At 45.0% G+C, this 14,665-nt stretch overlaps 1 protein-coding gene across 4 annotated transcripts; it reads right to left on the bottom strand.

The window, feature by feature from the left end:
• Positions 1 to 1,578: 1,578 nt before the first annotated feature.
• Positions 1,579 to 13,648, bottom strand: stk33 (serine/threonine kinase 33). Of its 4 annotated transcripts, XM_027025329.2 has the most exons (14): positions 13,343 to 13,646; positions 9,557 to 9,615; positions 7,968 to 8,078; positions 7,245 to 7,358; positions 7,058 to 7,162; positions 6,743 to 6,881; positions 5,401 to 5,486; positions 4,676 to 4,763; positions 4,276 to 4,351; positions 4,028 to 4,140; positions 3,843 to 3,928; positions 3,446 to 3,694; positions 2,722 to 2,820; positions 1,579 to 2,443 (listed from the first exon to the last, which is right to left on the bottom strand). In XM_027025329.2, exons 3-14 carry the CDS (start codon positions 8,076 to 8,078, stop codon positions 2,114 to 2,116), a joined length of 1,596 nt encoding a protein of 531 aa, XP_026881130.2. In that variant the 5' UTR covers positions 9,557 to 9,615; positions 13,343 to 13,646; the 3' UTR covers positions 1,579 to 2,113. The 4 variants fall into 4 exon arrangements, with proteins under 4 accessions (XP_026881130.2, XP_026881131.2, XP_026881129.2 ...); XM_027025330.2 differs by lacking the exon at positions 9,557 to 9,615 and having other exon boundaries at positions 4,676 to 4,736; positions 13,343 to 13,648; XM_027025328.2 differs by lacking the exon at positions 9,557 to 9,615.
• Between the last annotated feature and the right edge of the window lie 1,017 nt (positions 13,649 to 14,665).

Genomic DNA, 14,665 nt, shown 5'->3' with positions numbered 1-14,665 from the left:
GGGGAAAAACTACTTTGACGCCAAGCAAACGTCTGATCTCACATGTTAAGTTGGAGCAATATGAAAATATCTGTTCCATCCCTAAATTCTTCCACCTCCATTTTTCATGTGTTCGCTCTCTTAAATTTCAGCTCGTTCCCTGAGGCCTGGAGATGCACTCAGTAATTTACTGCAGGTCACATTCCACCAGCACAATTCAATTTGGGGAAGTTTCCCCCCTCCTCTCTCTCTCTCTCTCTCTCTCTCTCTCTCTCTCTTTGTCTCTCATTCTGCTTCTCTCCCTTCACTCTCTCTCTTCCACTCTTTGCTATAATGAATTAGAAATCTGGCACGAGAAAATGAAGACCATATGTTGAAATCCCATCCTGGCCTCTGACAACGCATTAGCCATACAGGCAGTTGTCTAAACAGACCTTATGCAAATTCTTCTCAGCGCTTTGAAGTGGGAGAGGGGCTTTTCAAACTGAATGAATCATTGTTATCTACAGAGTCCATGCCTCCAACTGCACACCAGTTCTGGCTGAAATTCCAGCCTACAGTAGTGAATGGGGTCTTCATAGCCAACCAATCAGAACTTGTACAGCCCTAGATTGGGAGTTATTGAGATGATTCATCATGCTCAGGTGATACACAGTCATACATTGTCATTATTTAATAGTGCAATTTGTCAAATATGAACACATTCACATGCACGCTGGAAAGCTAATGCCAAGCTATTGTGTTCTACCTCTCTGCTCCATTATAAGAACCAGAGAAGCTGGGACTCTGTATGCTGCCACCCAGTGGCATCCTCCAGGATACCAGTCTGGATCCACTCCGTACGTATTTGTATTTTAGCAACAGCGTCAGCCTAGAGCCTAGATCAATAGGCAGTGTCACCCAGAGGTCATGATCATAGATGATAATGGAGCTTGCCTGAAACATTTAGTATCTTATGTAGTGAAGTCTACATTTAGAGCAGCCTTTTGTCACGCAACCACCCCACCCAACCCCAACCCAAACGTGTTCATTTTGTTTACATTTTCCTGGTTTGTATTTTTGACGAGTGGCTTTTTTTATCCTGTACACAACGTACTCTTCTAATGTGTTAGGGCACAGCCTATGCTACACAATGAACAAATTCATCAGAACTGTAGCCCACATTTGCCATCAAAGGGACTTAGAGGATGGGTTTGTCACACACACACACACACACACACACACACACACACACCACTGAACGCAAATAGGGCTCTAACACAGCAACACAGCCTCAGTGAGTTCTGCTATTTTAATATTGTATGCATGCTAAGGATTATTTTCTCCCAGCAGAAACACCAGGTCTTCAGTGGTGCAGTGCTCACACTCTCAGTGGCCAGCCAAACCAGATTAGACCCACATTCACTCGGACTCCCAATCCCACACGTCTCGTGGCAGACACTCATACTGACATCGCACTACTGGTATTAAACAACTATATGGGTTAATGCTCTTATTCACATTCAGGATGCATGTCACATTTAGATGCACATGTAGAAGTAACTGGCGCTCAGGTTATGTAGAGGTCATTCAAGTTGTGCAAAAACAAGGAAAATACAATTAAAGGAACATGAATTATACGATTTATTGAATATGTAAATTAATTAACTGTTTACAGTGGAATCCCTTTCGTGACTTGGCAAAGTGGGGGGAAACAGCATTTAGTTCATTAGCATGCACATTCTGTGGTCTCGGTCTGGATATGAGGAGTCAACACCATTTACACTTTAAAGGGGACAAATCATCATTTTCCATCTAAGGCCATGTGGCTTTGGTTCTAAAGTCAAAAAACTACAACAAACCCTGTAAACCTCTGATACATTCTTTATTAACCCTTAAAGCAAGAAATATACTCATTTCTTTTCATCTTTGAATAAATATTCACTGTGCCTCAAGAAGGCTCAGGCATCGTAGCCAGCCTGGACGGGGTAGTGGGGCTGTAACGATCGTCTCTCCAGCCCAACAACGTGACACAGCAGGAAGGTGTTCCTTTGTGTTCCTTTGGCCTGTTTCTGATCTCCTTCCCCAGTGTTAATAAAGTACTTCATCCCTGACAGATGAGAGATATGTAGAATTCATTCTCTCACAGCCACCGTCAGGCATCCTGCAGGCCTGCCACCACCCTGCGAACCCCGGACACGGCACACCGCTCTTTTGGCACTCGGCGCGGTGGCTCCACTTGCTGGGACTGGGGGCGAGGCTGGGGGTGGGGCCTAACTGCTCTTTTTGGCTCTGGAGCCGGGGCCCGGTTTAGGGCCCTGGCAGTCTGATGGGCCGATGTTACATGCTGACGGACTCTGGCTCTTGGCTGGGCGGACCGCAGCGGTCGGGGGGGCGAGCTGGGGAGAGGAGGCCCTGCCGCTGCCTTCCGTCGTGTCCGGTGGGGCGTGGTGCTTTGCGCTCGGCTGAGCAGGAGGTTTGTTACCTGCGTGGGACTGCAGAGATAAGACACTCACATTCGTTTCAAACGGGAGCAGCGGGTGCACTGGCTGCCGGACTGTAGGAGTGGCACGAGCACGCTGCTGCACGTGGGTGGTGCTGCCGCCATCTAGTGGTTGTTTTTTCGAGACTGTGGCTTGTAATTACTCTGACCACAGCTCTACTTTCACAAAGATTCCATAGCAGAGGTTTTCTACAGATTACACATATTTGACAGCATGACACAGGGAGGCTGGTTGTGTGTGTGTGTGTGTGTGTGTGGACCTGAGCACCGGCGACACCGACAGCTCCCACGGTCTTCAGAGCAGTGCCGTTCTTCTTCACACCGTTGGAGGAAGAAGGAGAGGTTTTCTTTTTCTGACACTACAGTGGACAACACATCAGGAAAATCCATCTGAGTGGCTTTCATCACAGTTCCTTTACATTAATATGAAACTAGGAAATTTTGCACTAGAATTCACTTTGAGTAATAGTGGGGTTATTATCAGTTTCAGTGACATATATAAGATTTATGATTCCTGTCTGGAGGGAGTCAGGAGGGTCTGGCATCTAGCAAAACAAAATAAAACAGTGAATATAGAAGATGAATACTGCTGTCTATATGGAACACAGAGAGCACTGATCACAGCCTGGTTCAAAGATACCATAAAGACATGACTGAGGTTTCAGAGATACCATGCAGACATGACTGAGGTTTCAGAGATACCATACAGACATGACTGAGGTTTCAGAGATACCATACAGACATGACTGAGGTTTCAGAGATACCATACAGACATGACTGAGGTTTCAGAGAGACCATACAGACATGACTGAGGTTTCAGAGAGACCATACAGACATGACTGAGGTTTCAGAGAGACCATACAGACATGACTGAATCAGCAACATACAGGCTGTAGGGACATACCTCAAGGCAATGACACATGCCGTATGTTACACTCTAGGGTGTGAGGGATATGGGCTGAGTGGAAGGCGTGACCTGTTCACCTGTTTGAAGGCCTTGCTGTTGGTGCCGTCCCGGTCGCTGTCACTGCTGTGCACCAGAGCTGGAGGAGGTGCAGAAGGAGGAGCAGAAGGAGGCTCCAGGGAGGCCATGGGCTTGGCCAGGAAGTGGCTGAGGGAGAGGCTGCCCAAGTCCACGCTCACCTCTTCACTATCGCCCTCTTCTGGGGTGTCCTGGAACTGGCGCATCATCTCCAGCACGTTAGTGGGGGAAGTGTTGGTGGAGGTGTCTCCCTGAAACCGCACGGTCACTACACTCATTCACACATTCTCCTCCTTGATGGACAGCTAGCCAGACATTCCATATGAGATGCTGGTTTCAATTTCCACCCAGCCCATTTTAAACTAAAGAGGGGGTGACGTGTGAAGTCTGGAGCCGTACTCTGAGCCAGGGAATGTCCAGCAGTTCACTGGCTGTGATGCGGTGAGCAGGGTCCACTTTCAGCAAACAGCGCAGGACCCGCTTGGCTAGCAGAAAAACATGGGGACCCATATTAGCCACAAAGTAACAGACTCAGTGTGTGTGTGTGTGTGTGTGTGTGTGTGCGTGCATGCGTGCGTGGCAACCTGCATCACTGACGCTGCTCCACGTAGGCCCAGAGAAGTTGAGTTCTCCCTTCTTGATCATCTCAAAGAGGTGATCTTCTGAGCTGGACATGAAGGGAGGTTCCCCACACAGCCTGCAGAGGTGACATGATCATCACCAACCTCACATTACACACCATGCCTGCTGTATGCTTCTAGAGGGCTATCAGCCGTTAGTGGCAAACATAAGACACGTGCGTGTGTGTGTGTGTGTATGCGGGTCTTCTTACAGCATGTACATTATAACTCCGATACTCCACACGTCACACTGCTGGCTGTACTCATGGCCATCGATAACTTCAGGTGCTGGGGGGCAGAGACGTGGGTCAGTAGTGAGGGAGGCTCCATCCTGTGTGATGTCTGAAGCTTGGAGACTCAGCTCCCTCTTCTGAAACGCTATCAGCGTCACATCAGCTAAATGAGGTCAACCCCTTCTCCACTGCTAGCATTTAATCAGCTACCTCAGATCTTATTAGACCAGCCCACATTCATTCATCACATGACAAGCTAATGGGAGCATGGTGTGTGTGGATAAAAAAGTGTGTTTGTGTGTATGTGTGTGTATAAGTGTGTTTGTGTGTGCTCAGGCACATGTGTGTGTGTGTGTGTGTGTGTGTGTGTGTGTGTTACCCATGTAGATGGGTGTCCCACATGTTGCTTGCAGCATATTCTCACTGCCAACACCACCTTTCTGCACGGAAAGACCGAAATCTGTAACCTGGGATAGGAAGACAAGCTGCTATAATGCTGCTATATCACACACACACACACACACACAGTACACAATCACAGGCAATGCCATGCACGCACAATACAAATAATCAATAACACAGAACACACACATGCGCACGTGCACACACACACACACACACACACACACACACACACACACACAGCTACACGTACACACACACAGCTACACGTACACACGTACACACACACACACACACACACACGTTTGTACACACACGTACACACGCACACACACGGTCTCCCCGTCCCTGATGAATAATATATATGTGGAGTATACATGGTTTCCACAGAGCTGCTGGAGGTGAGTAGGATCACTGTCCAGTAGTGATGACCACCTTCTACCAGACAGCACATTAACACCATTACACACACACACACCATTACACACACACACACGCACACACACACACACAGTGTCTGGCAGTGGTCTCCTCCTCCAGTATCCACCAGCACACTGGTGCTGCTGCCCACTGGCCCGTGGTATTGCTGGGTTTCTCTCTGGGTGTGCAGTGTGGAGAATGGCAGGATGCCTGGCAGAACGAGGCCGTGTTACGTGGGTGTAACAGGCAATGGTGTGTGTGTGTGTGTGTGTGTTTCTTCACCTTGATATTCACCATGCCTTCATTTTCACCCTGGCGATAATTCTTCACAAGAATGTTTTCCAATTTGAGGTCCCTGTGAACAATGTCTGAGAGTAAAGGATGACAAGACAGACAAAGAAAGGATGAGGGGTTCTTTTCAACAACAAGACATGAGATATTTAATTATGTTTAAAAAGGGAGTCAACTTAAGACATTAAACGTTTCTTAAAAGAACACTGATATAAAATATTGTACACAAGTAACAGAAAAAGTAGCAGTTACTTTAGTACTTTAGCAAGTCTAGACTTTAAACAGAATTAATCCACACCAAGCAGCAAGCTCAGTTTTTTGTATTGTCACCCCAGTCTGATCTTGACCCGGTCTGATCTTGACCCGGTCTGATCTTGACCCGGTCTGACCTCACCTCTTTATAACTCGACACATCTAATGATCTTTAGCAGAAGTGGCCCATGGGCCAGTGCAGGTGTGGGTAATATAACTACAGAGTTTCCTACTCCATGCAGTGCTCTGTCCGCGACTTACAGTTGCCATCAGGAGCTTTTCTAAGTGTAAGGCGCAGCAGTGCTTGGGGACTGTTGGAAAACACACCTATTAATCAGCATTCCTCCTTGCTCAGCCTTAATGACTCATTACCCTCCTGTAATGGTGTCTCATTGCCAAGCAACCTCCTAAATTGCCTCTAACTGGAGATTTCAGCAGGAGACAGAAAAAGGGGGGTGAAAATTGCAGAGCATCTTCAAATAAACCCCTCACACTCAATTAAAATAGGTTGATATTTAATCTGGCAGTTGTTCATTATTATCTTATGATTAGACGAAGCCCAGACCCCGGTAATGGCACATGGCCTTAATATGGGTACAATCAGTGATAATCAGACGTCAGCATGAACAAAGCAATCGGGCTCTCACGTATGATCCAGTTATAATGTGACCGATTTGCCCAAATGCAGGTGCAGTCTGCGTACAAGGCTTCCCTCTGACAGCGCGGCGTCACTGGAATCATTCAGTCATAATGGGATTACATATATAAAAATGCAAATTTAACTACTGATGGAGAAAAAGGACACTGCGGGCCACCCACCCTTCCATTACTGCTGCTTCATGAGGCTCAGAGAGAGGAGGCCCCGTTTGTGAAGGAAGACAAGACGGTTGCCTGGTCTGTGAGTTTTACCCTGTTTGTGAAGGTAGATGGTTGCGTGATCTGCGCATTTTACCCTGTTTGTGAAGGTAGACGGTTGCCTGATCTGTGCGTTTTACCCTGTTTGTGAAGGTAGACGGTTGCCTGATCTGTGCATTTTACCCTGTTTGTGAAGGTAGACAGTTGCCTGATCTGTGAGTTTTACCCTGTTTGTGAAGGTAGACGGTTGCCTCAGCTAAGTTTCTGATGATGAGCCTGGTCTCCTCCTCACTGAAGCGCTTGTTGTTCTGTAGGAGCCTCTTCAGTTCTCCTCCCTCACACAACTCTATGACCAGGTACATTCTCTAGAACACACACACACACACACACACACACACACACACACACACACACACACACACACTCCTCCAGTTACTCCAGTATTTTCTCCATCCTCTGTGCCAACCCTATTGGTAGTAGCTCAACATCAGGACCCAGTCCCTAGTGGTGGACTGGGAGCTGATACCGGTCTTCCGCCTACCTGTGGTGTCTCAAAGACCTCCTCCAGCTGGATAATGTGTGCATGGTTCACCCTCTTCAAGATCTTCACCTCCCTTTCCAGTAGCTTCACAGCAGATCTCCCAGCCTGCACACGGACACGCGGCAGGCGTAAGGCCGGCATCACTGACCGCGGGCGAAGCCACGGGTCCCACTGTTTGCACACTTACCTTCTCTTTGTTCACCTTTTTAATGGCCCACTTTTTCTGCGTCTTGATGTGGGTGGCTTCGCAGACGACCCCGAAGTTACCTTGACCTAATTTTCTCCCAAAGGAGTAGATTTGCTAGGGAACCCAAATGAAGAGGGCAGCATTAGGTCAAGTAACACATCATTTTCTACCAGACCGACAGTAAACAACCCTCCATCTCTCCCTTAATGGGGACACAATGGGCATGGGGGTGTGGGGGTCTTGTTTTTCAGTCTCCCCACACTCCATTAAGTCGAGACCTGAATCCTTAAAGTGGAACTTAATTTTCAAGTTTGCCAGTCTCTGGAGTTTGAGAGAATATAGTATTTCTAATCAAGTTACAAATTATTAAGTTGCTGCAGTAGCTCATTCAATCTCAGGTCTAATTAACTTGATCATTATCTGGGCGCATGCAAGGCTGAGCACTGCCTGCTGCGGGTTTGGCAAAGACAGCAGTCAAAAGCCTCCAGAGAGGACAAGGCCAATCAAGAGCACAAAGCGGAGTAATTTTCCTCCAGGCCTGACGGGGGAGCTGTGACAACTGCAGAGGGGTGTCAGATTTTTTTTTTAAAGTGTGGAGATAGCTAGAACACATTCCCCGTGACCAGTAGATAGCAGTTATGGAGTGCAGGTGATGTGAGGGAAGGTGTGTGTGAAGGTAAGGACACACAGCTGACATGTCTGAGCGAGTGAGATCAGCTCCACCTGAATTTCGGCCTCGTCCTCCATGCGTGTGTGGGGAACCTTTTTCTCAGCACTGTTCACACGGCTCCACTGGGTGGCCATCTTCCCAGCACCAGAATTGGCCTGAGTCATCTAGAAGAGAGGTCACGATGTTGAGTGCCACCGTGCGGACCACAAGCATGGCCTCTAGTCTCCTTCACCGACATCACGATGAGCAGAACTTACCATTAACAACTCAGCTGAGTTTATGAGTGTGTTATCTAACTACACCTTTTCGTTTTAACTTAATAATAACAATTACCTGATTTATGAAATTTTATTTTACTTACTACGATATTTATATTTAAAAATGATACGTGATCATTAGAAATGAAATATTTTGAATATAATGTAATATTAATAGCTTGATGGCATAAGCAGTGGTGGGCATTACAGGTAGTGGTTTGCTTGACAAACACACACAGTCCTCTCACCAGGGGACATACATTCCTTTCCAGTAACGGAAGGTTAATTCCCGCAGGTTACTTCCTGTCCCTGTGTCCTTCCTATCCTCAAGTTCTGCTGGTCATGTGATTAGTCATGTGACCAGCAATGTACCAGTAATATACTAGTTATAAGCAAAAAATAAAAATGCCAGTTATTTGAATGTATTTTTTCATCATCAAAAACACAGTCTTGTCCCTGGTTGGTCTCAAAGCCCCTGTGTTGGCCTAATTCCACCTCTCTCTCTTTAACTCACCATTTTCCTATTAACAGTTAAATGTAATTTACTCAGCTCGAAAAACGTTCTCCAAAGTCAAATTAAATGTACAGCAATCAGAGTGACGGCTGGGAGGTGGCGGAGTGGATCTGCCACGCAGGCGGAGATGAATAATTCAGGAGAATGCAGTGTCTTTAACCTCCCCTCTCTGAGCTGTATGATCTAGCCCCGCTGACACGTTCCCCTCAGCTCCGTCTCTGTCTCCCCAGTCCAGTCTATCTCTCTGCTAATCAGAACGATTGTGACAGGCGCTAGTGCAGTCCAATCAGCTCGATCAGGGCTCGTTAGTGAGGTCTGAAGGGGTGTCATGAGTGGATCGGGGAGCCAGGGGCGGCACACCCAGGCATCACAGGAGGAGATGAGAAAGCAAGGTCAGGTCAGGGAGGTGTCTAACCCCCCACCACGCCACCATCAATCCAGAGAAGAGCTGGGAGAAGGGAGTGGGGTTTCAGCTGATGAAGAATGGCTCAGACAGGTGGACATGTCAGCACGTGAGTGACGCACAACAGCTCTTAAACATCTTGGAACAACAAAGCCTTATAAACAGCATAAAGACAGAGGGAAAATGAACACTGTTCTTGTTCTCTGTGGAACTGACAGGTAATTCACTGTGACACAGGAATTAACAGAGAGAGGGAGAGACAACACAATAACTCTGACACACACTGTCAGCTCAACATCTGAACGAGTCAGAACTGCACTTTGTGTGAAATGACAGAATGTCACATTTCTGTGAGGAGCCCAGCCTGACAGCATTTAGCCTCACCGACATGTTGAATACACTTCTGCATCTCACACACAGTGCTGCTGGTACCATTACATGCTACGGAATGAGAAGACGTATTCTCACCAAGCTGCTGAAGACTTCAGGAAGGCCATGTCAATAATGTTCTCCCCAGAACTGTACACCTACACGCACAAACACACACACACACACCCCCACCCCACACACACACAAACGTGCCAAATGTCTTTAAGATGCAAGTTGGCAGCAATATGCCTCTTCAACAGTGTTTTACAGGATAATATGACCATCTTCACAAGCTACAGAGTTTGACACAGTAAAGGTCTGACCCATCACTGTACCAGCAGGCGCCCAATCAGGTGAGGACAGAACATGGGATATAACATGAATCACACCATCACTGGGACAGAGAGACACGCTAGCTGTTTAAAATGATCACCCTACCAGCACCCATGTGTTGCTGCTCAGTACATGGTAATTATGGCAGAGAGGATGTCAACCTCTGACTCCCCCTCCCACTACCCCCCACCCCCCACCCCATTTTTCATTCCTCGTCCATAACTGTCAGAAGCCCATTAGTGTTTATTTATCGAGTGTTTGTGGGCCCATCTTTCCTCTGCCTTGTGAAAGAGATGCAGCCCCTCTGGCTCGAGAGCAAATTAAATGTGACATTGGTATGATGCCTGGACACACAACGATAATAGGGGACCCGGAAATAGTCCTCCCTTCCACTCCCCTCTCATGCACTCCACTCCCCTCTACTATCAATACACTCCTCTCTCCTCCCCTCACATCCCCTCTCTCTCCTCCATCCATCCCCTCTCTCTCAAACACTCTACCCTCATACACTCTCCTCCCCTCTCATACTCTCCTCCGCTCTTATACACTCACCCACATCTCATACACTCTCCTCCACGCTCATACACTCACCTACATCTCACACACTCTCCTCCCCTCTCCTCTCACACACTCTCCTCCCATCTCAGACACTTCCTCTCCCATTCTTCTCTCTCACACACACACACTCCCCCCACCCCCACCCCCACCGCCTAGTGAATTCTCAAAATGATGACATAAGATTGCCTGATTAATACAATTTAAATTAAGCATATTGGGGTAAAGCCTTAAAAGTGGCCACATGAGACTCTCACTATGCTCAGGACTTTTCTGACTGCTGAATGAAAAAGTACTGATTCAGTTTTGATTCATTACTCAGAATATCCCCATTTATAAGGACAAACCCAGCTTACATGGATTTGTCAAACTCATGTCAAAATGATCTATTTATATATGAAGAACATAGACATCTCTCTCTCTCTCTCGCTCTCTCTCTCTATTCATTCAGTTAATTTACAGCTTAATTATTTATTGACAGCTGGCTTTGATAACAAATGATAAACTTCAGAGTCCTAATGAAGCTTGGAATTACATTACCTAATGACAGAGTGCTCTGCATGTGTAGGCTACAAACACTATTGGATTCATTTGAACACTTTATCTAAATGTTTCACCTCGACGTTTGGATGATGATTTTGACCCTGCAGTACAACAGCTGCAGTCAAACAGTTCGGGATCTACGCTTAGAAAACAGCGGCGTTCATAGCACAGATGACAGATGGTAGCCTTCCATATGGTACTGTAGCACTGCACCACACAGGAGCTAGCGAGACTAGTCTGTGTTATGCTATACGCCTAATATATTGATCAAATAAAGAATGTTGTGGCTACAAAAAATAGAACATCAAATAGTAACTTTACTCCAACCAACTGGGCACCTGCCAGTGTTTCAGGACATGATCATACATTATATACTACTAAGCTCTAATGGGAACAGGTTTAAATCCTGATGCAAATGTGGGAGATTTAGTTATGTGATGAAAAGATTATACAGACAGATATCTGCATTTCATTATTAGCCTGATTAAGGCCAAGCAAAGTCCTCTTGGTGAACCTTAATAATTGTAAGTTATTATCAGGTCGTATATGATTGATGTCTGATCAGGGGCCCAGGACCAAGAAAATTCTTCTTACAGGAACCTGGTGAAGTTGCCAAGAGACCAGTGTGGCATTCAAAAACACAGACAAAATTCAACAACATCTCTGATTTTTGCTTCTATAATATCATCTGACTAAAAGACCACTCGACAAAACCCTTTGTCCATTTCCATAACAACAACCTGCGTACGTTTGGTGGATCTGCCGAGATCACTTACAAAAAAGGCCTTTAGTGGAGAATTTGGTAGTTGCCTTTCAGTGAACCCCATATGACATTTCATTCAAATGGGATATGGGGTCTGGTAACATAAATAAGCAGAATTATCGTATTTATTAGACATGCTGAATTTTATTCCACACAAGTGTTAAAATGGCACATTGTTTTTATCCTACAGCGCAGACCACATTTTTCATGACTATATAAATCTGAAACACTGCAGTAAATCCAGACCAAGGAAGGTAACGCTAGGTTAATGTTGCAATGGCAACCAATATTCAGCAGCTTGACGCCAATAATTATTTAAATCTCACACACGTAGCAATTAACTCCCAGTGACCTGCTCCAGCTAAATATAATTGTCTGGCAAAGAACCTGCATAGTAATAGGTGTGTTAATGCGCACTGATGTTCCCAAACATCCAGCACGCTCTGGGTTGCTAGCTACTAACTAGCCAACTAAAACAACACTATAACAAGTTAATCAGAGTAACGTTAGCTATCCAGCCAACTTAAAACTCAAAACGACCGCTATATCGTTCATTTTAAACTTTTTTTTTTTACAATAAGTAGATGTAGGTTCCATAATATCAACTTTAGTGGGTAACACTACCTTTGTGTGAAATGAAAACAATAAAAGTATTTCTATGTGAAAACAAAGTGATTAGCAAGCTAGCTAAAAGACTTTAGATGCACATAGAAACAGAAGCTAGCTAACACTATATAAGACCAACTTACTATCTTACCTACCTACCATAACCCCATCTTAACCCTAACCCTCTAACTCTAACCCTAACCTTAACTCTAACCTAACCCCAGTCTACCTGTAGTCTAACCCTAACCCTAACCCCAACACTAACCCTAACCCCAGCCTAACCCTAACTCTAACCCTAACACTAACTAACACTACCCTATCCCCACCCTAACCTTAGTCTAGCTCAAGTCTAACACTAACCCCAGCCTAACACTAACACTAGCCTAACACTAACCCTAACCGTAACCCTAACCCCAGCCTAACCCTAGTCTAGCCCTAACACTAACCCTAGCCTAACCCTAGTCTAGCCCTAACACTAACCCTAGTCTAACCCTAACACTAACCCTAACACTAACTCTAACACTAACCTAACCCTAGTCTAACGCTAACACTAACCCTAACCCCAGCCTAATACTAACCCTAACACTAACCATAACACTAGCCTAACACTAAACCTAACTCTAACCTTAACCCTAACACTAACCCTAATCCTAACTCTAACCCCAGCCTAACACTAACACTAACCCTAACTAACGCTAGCTAGCTAATTAGAATAGTAGCCCGGGCTTTTGTTTGTTTGTTTGTTTTTAGTAGTTAGGGTTATGTATCTTAGCAAGCTAGCTGGCTAAGACGCGTAGTATCTAGGGTTGTATGATGGTTTAAATGTATTTGGTACTTTAAATGTAATAACTTTACACTTTAACTAAAAACATGTTATTTGTTAATTGGACTTTGTCTTTGTCGTGAATGTCTAGCTAACTTGGTGAAAATTAACTCGCCTACAGCTAGTTTGCTTAGCTACACTATTGCCCGAGCGTGTGTTGCCATGACAACCGCTAGACGTTGCCTTAGCTTCAGACCCTTTTCTAAAACCCTTCCTGCGAAGAAAATGAAGCGGTAAAATAACTTTTCGTGCTCATATTTACCTTCCACAACATCGCAGGCTCCTGGAGGGATGTGAGTCCTGCAGCGGCCGATGGTCACCGAAAAGCCCTGTAGGTTAGTAAAGTTTAAAACTACGGAGGCGCTTGAGGGACACCGCACTCCCCTCAGGTCTGTTAATGTCCGCGAACAATGCAGCACGACTGGAAGTATTATTATAATTCATTGATATTAGCACATAATAACATTTCTTTAAACATTCTCATTTAACATAACTTTTTATAAAAGGATTACTACATTGAATTAGATCGTACACCCAAATAAGAAACCCAAACCAGTGCTTAATCCCGTATGTGTGAGCTATTATGTTTGTGTAGGCTTGTGCGCCAAAAGACCGGCACCAATGGCGCATGCGGTGGTTTTTGACTCCATCTGGTGGGCATCTGCAGTATTACAAGGTGAAAGGCAGGTACAAGAATGTGTCATATTTGTAATATACTAACTGAAATAAATATTAGAACAAATATTTTCATGAACAAAGCCCATTAAAATGCTTTTTTCAGAATATAGTTGTTTTATTTGGTCTGAATACATTGCATAAATAAATCATTTTCTTCTGGCAACATCGGGGAGTTCTCTGTGCATGCATGTGTGTGTGTGTTTGTGAGTGTGTGTTTGAGAGAGAGAGTGAGAGCAGAAGAGAGAATTTCAACAGTTCTTTTTTGTTAACATCAACATGTGACTTAATTTTACAAGGCAGGAAAGAATGTAACAAAATAATTGGCTTCTATACAAAAACAGGCTGATCAAGGGGATATCAAAACAACAGGATACAGATAAAGATCAAACTCTAGTAAATTTGTCTGCCACAGAACTCCACAATTATGCAGGCCCCAGCGACTCTGCACTAGAGTCTCCAAACTACAGCCGTCAAAGTGCATTTAAAGCTCATACAAGCTGATGTGTTTACATCTTCATCTTCATCACAAACGCCAGGCATCCATTGATTTAATGGAGCTATGAATTATACAGATTAACTTCAAAGTGGGTCACTAAATTAGGCTTCACCAGACAACACAACAGACCACTAATGCACCAGAAATGGACCAACACTTCTAAGCCTCGAACATAAATTCTAAAAAAAACTTTATAGTACATCAGCTTGTAAATCTTCACAGTCTGTACTCTCATCTATTGCTTTGAACCAGTGGGGCTAAATCCAATCCTGGACATCTACCACACCGCTGAATTTAATTCCAACATACTTGCTTCTACTATTTGGACACTAATAAAGGCCTTTTTAATTTAGGCATGTGTGTTAAATTGGGGTTGGAAATGAGTTCTGCAGAGTAGTAGTTGTCCAGGAT

This window comes from Electrophorus electricus, chromosome 1, assembly GCF_013358815.1.
Source record: "Electrophorus electricus isolate fEleEle1 chromosome 1, fEleEle1.pri, whole genome shotgun sequence".
NCBI classification, from domain to species: domain Eukaryota; kingdom Metazoa; phylum Chordata; class Actinopteri; order Gymnotiformes; family Gymnotidae; genus Electrophorus; species Electrophorus electricus.
The sequence above is the reverse complement of the archived record's forward strand: the minus strand, read 5'-3'. Positions and strand labels throughout refer to the sequence as shown.

Coding starts and splice junctions, on each gene's coding strand:
- stk33 (XM_027025328.2), bottom strand. Junction 4,352..4,675: donor TGGGACACCCATCTACATGG/GTAACACACACA, acceptor TCTGCCCCCCAG/CACCTGAAGTTATCGATGGC. Junction 2,444..2,721: donor TCGGTGTCGCCGGTGCTCAG/GTCCACACACAC, acceptor AGTCCCACGCAG/GTAACAAACCTCCTGCTCAG.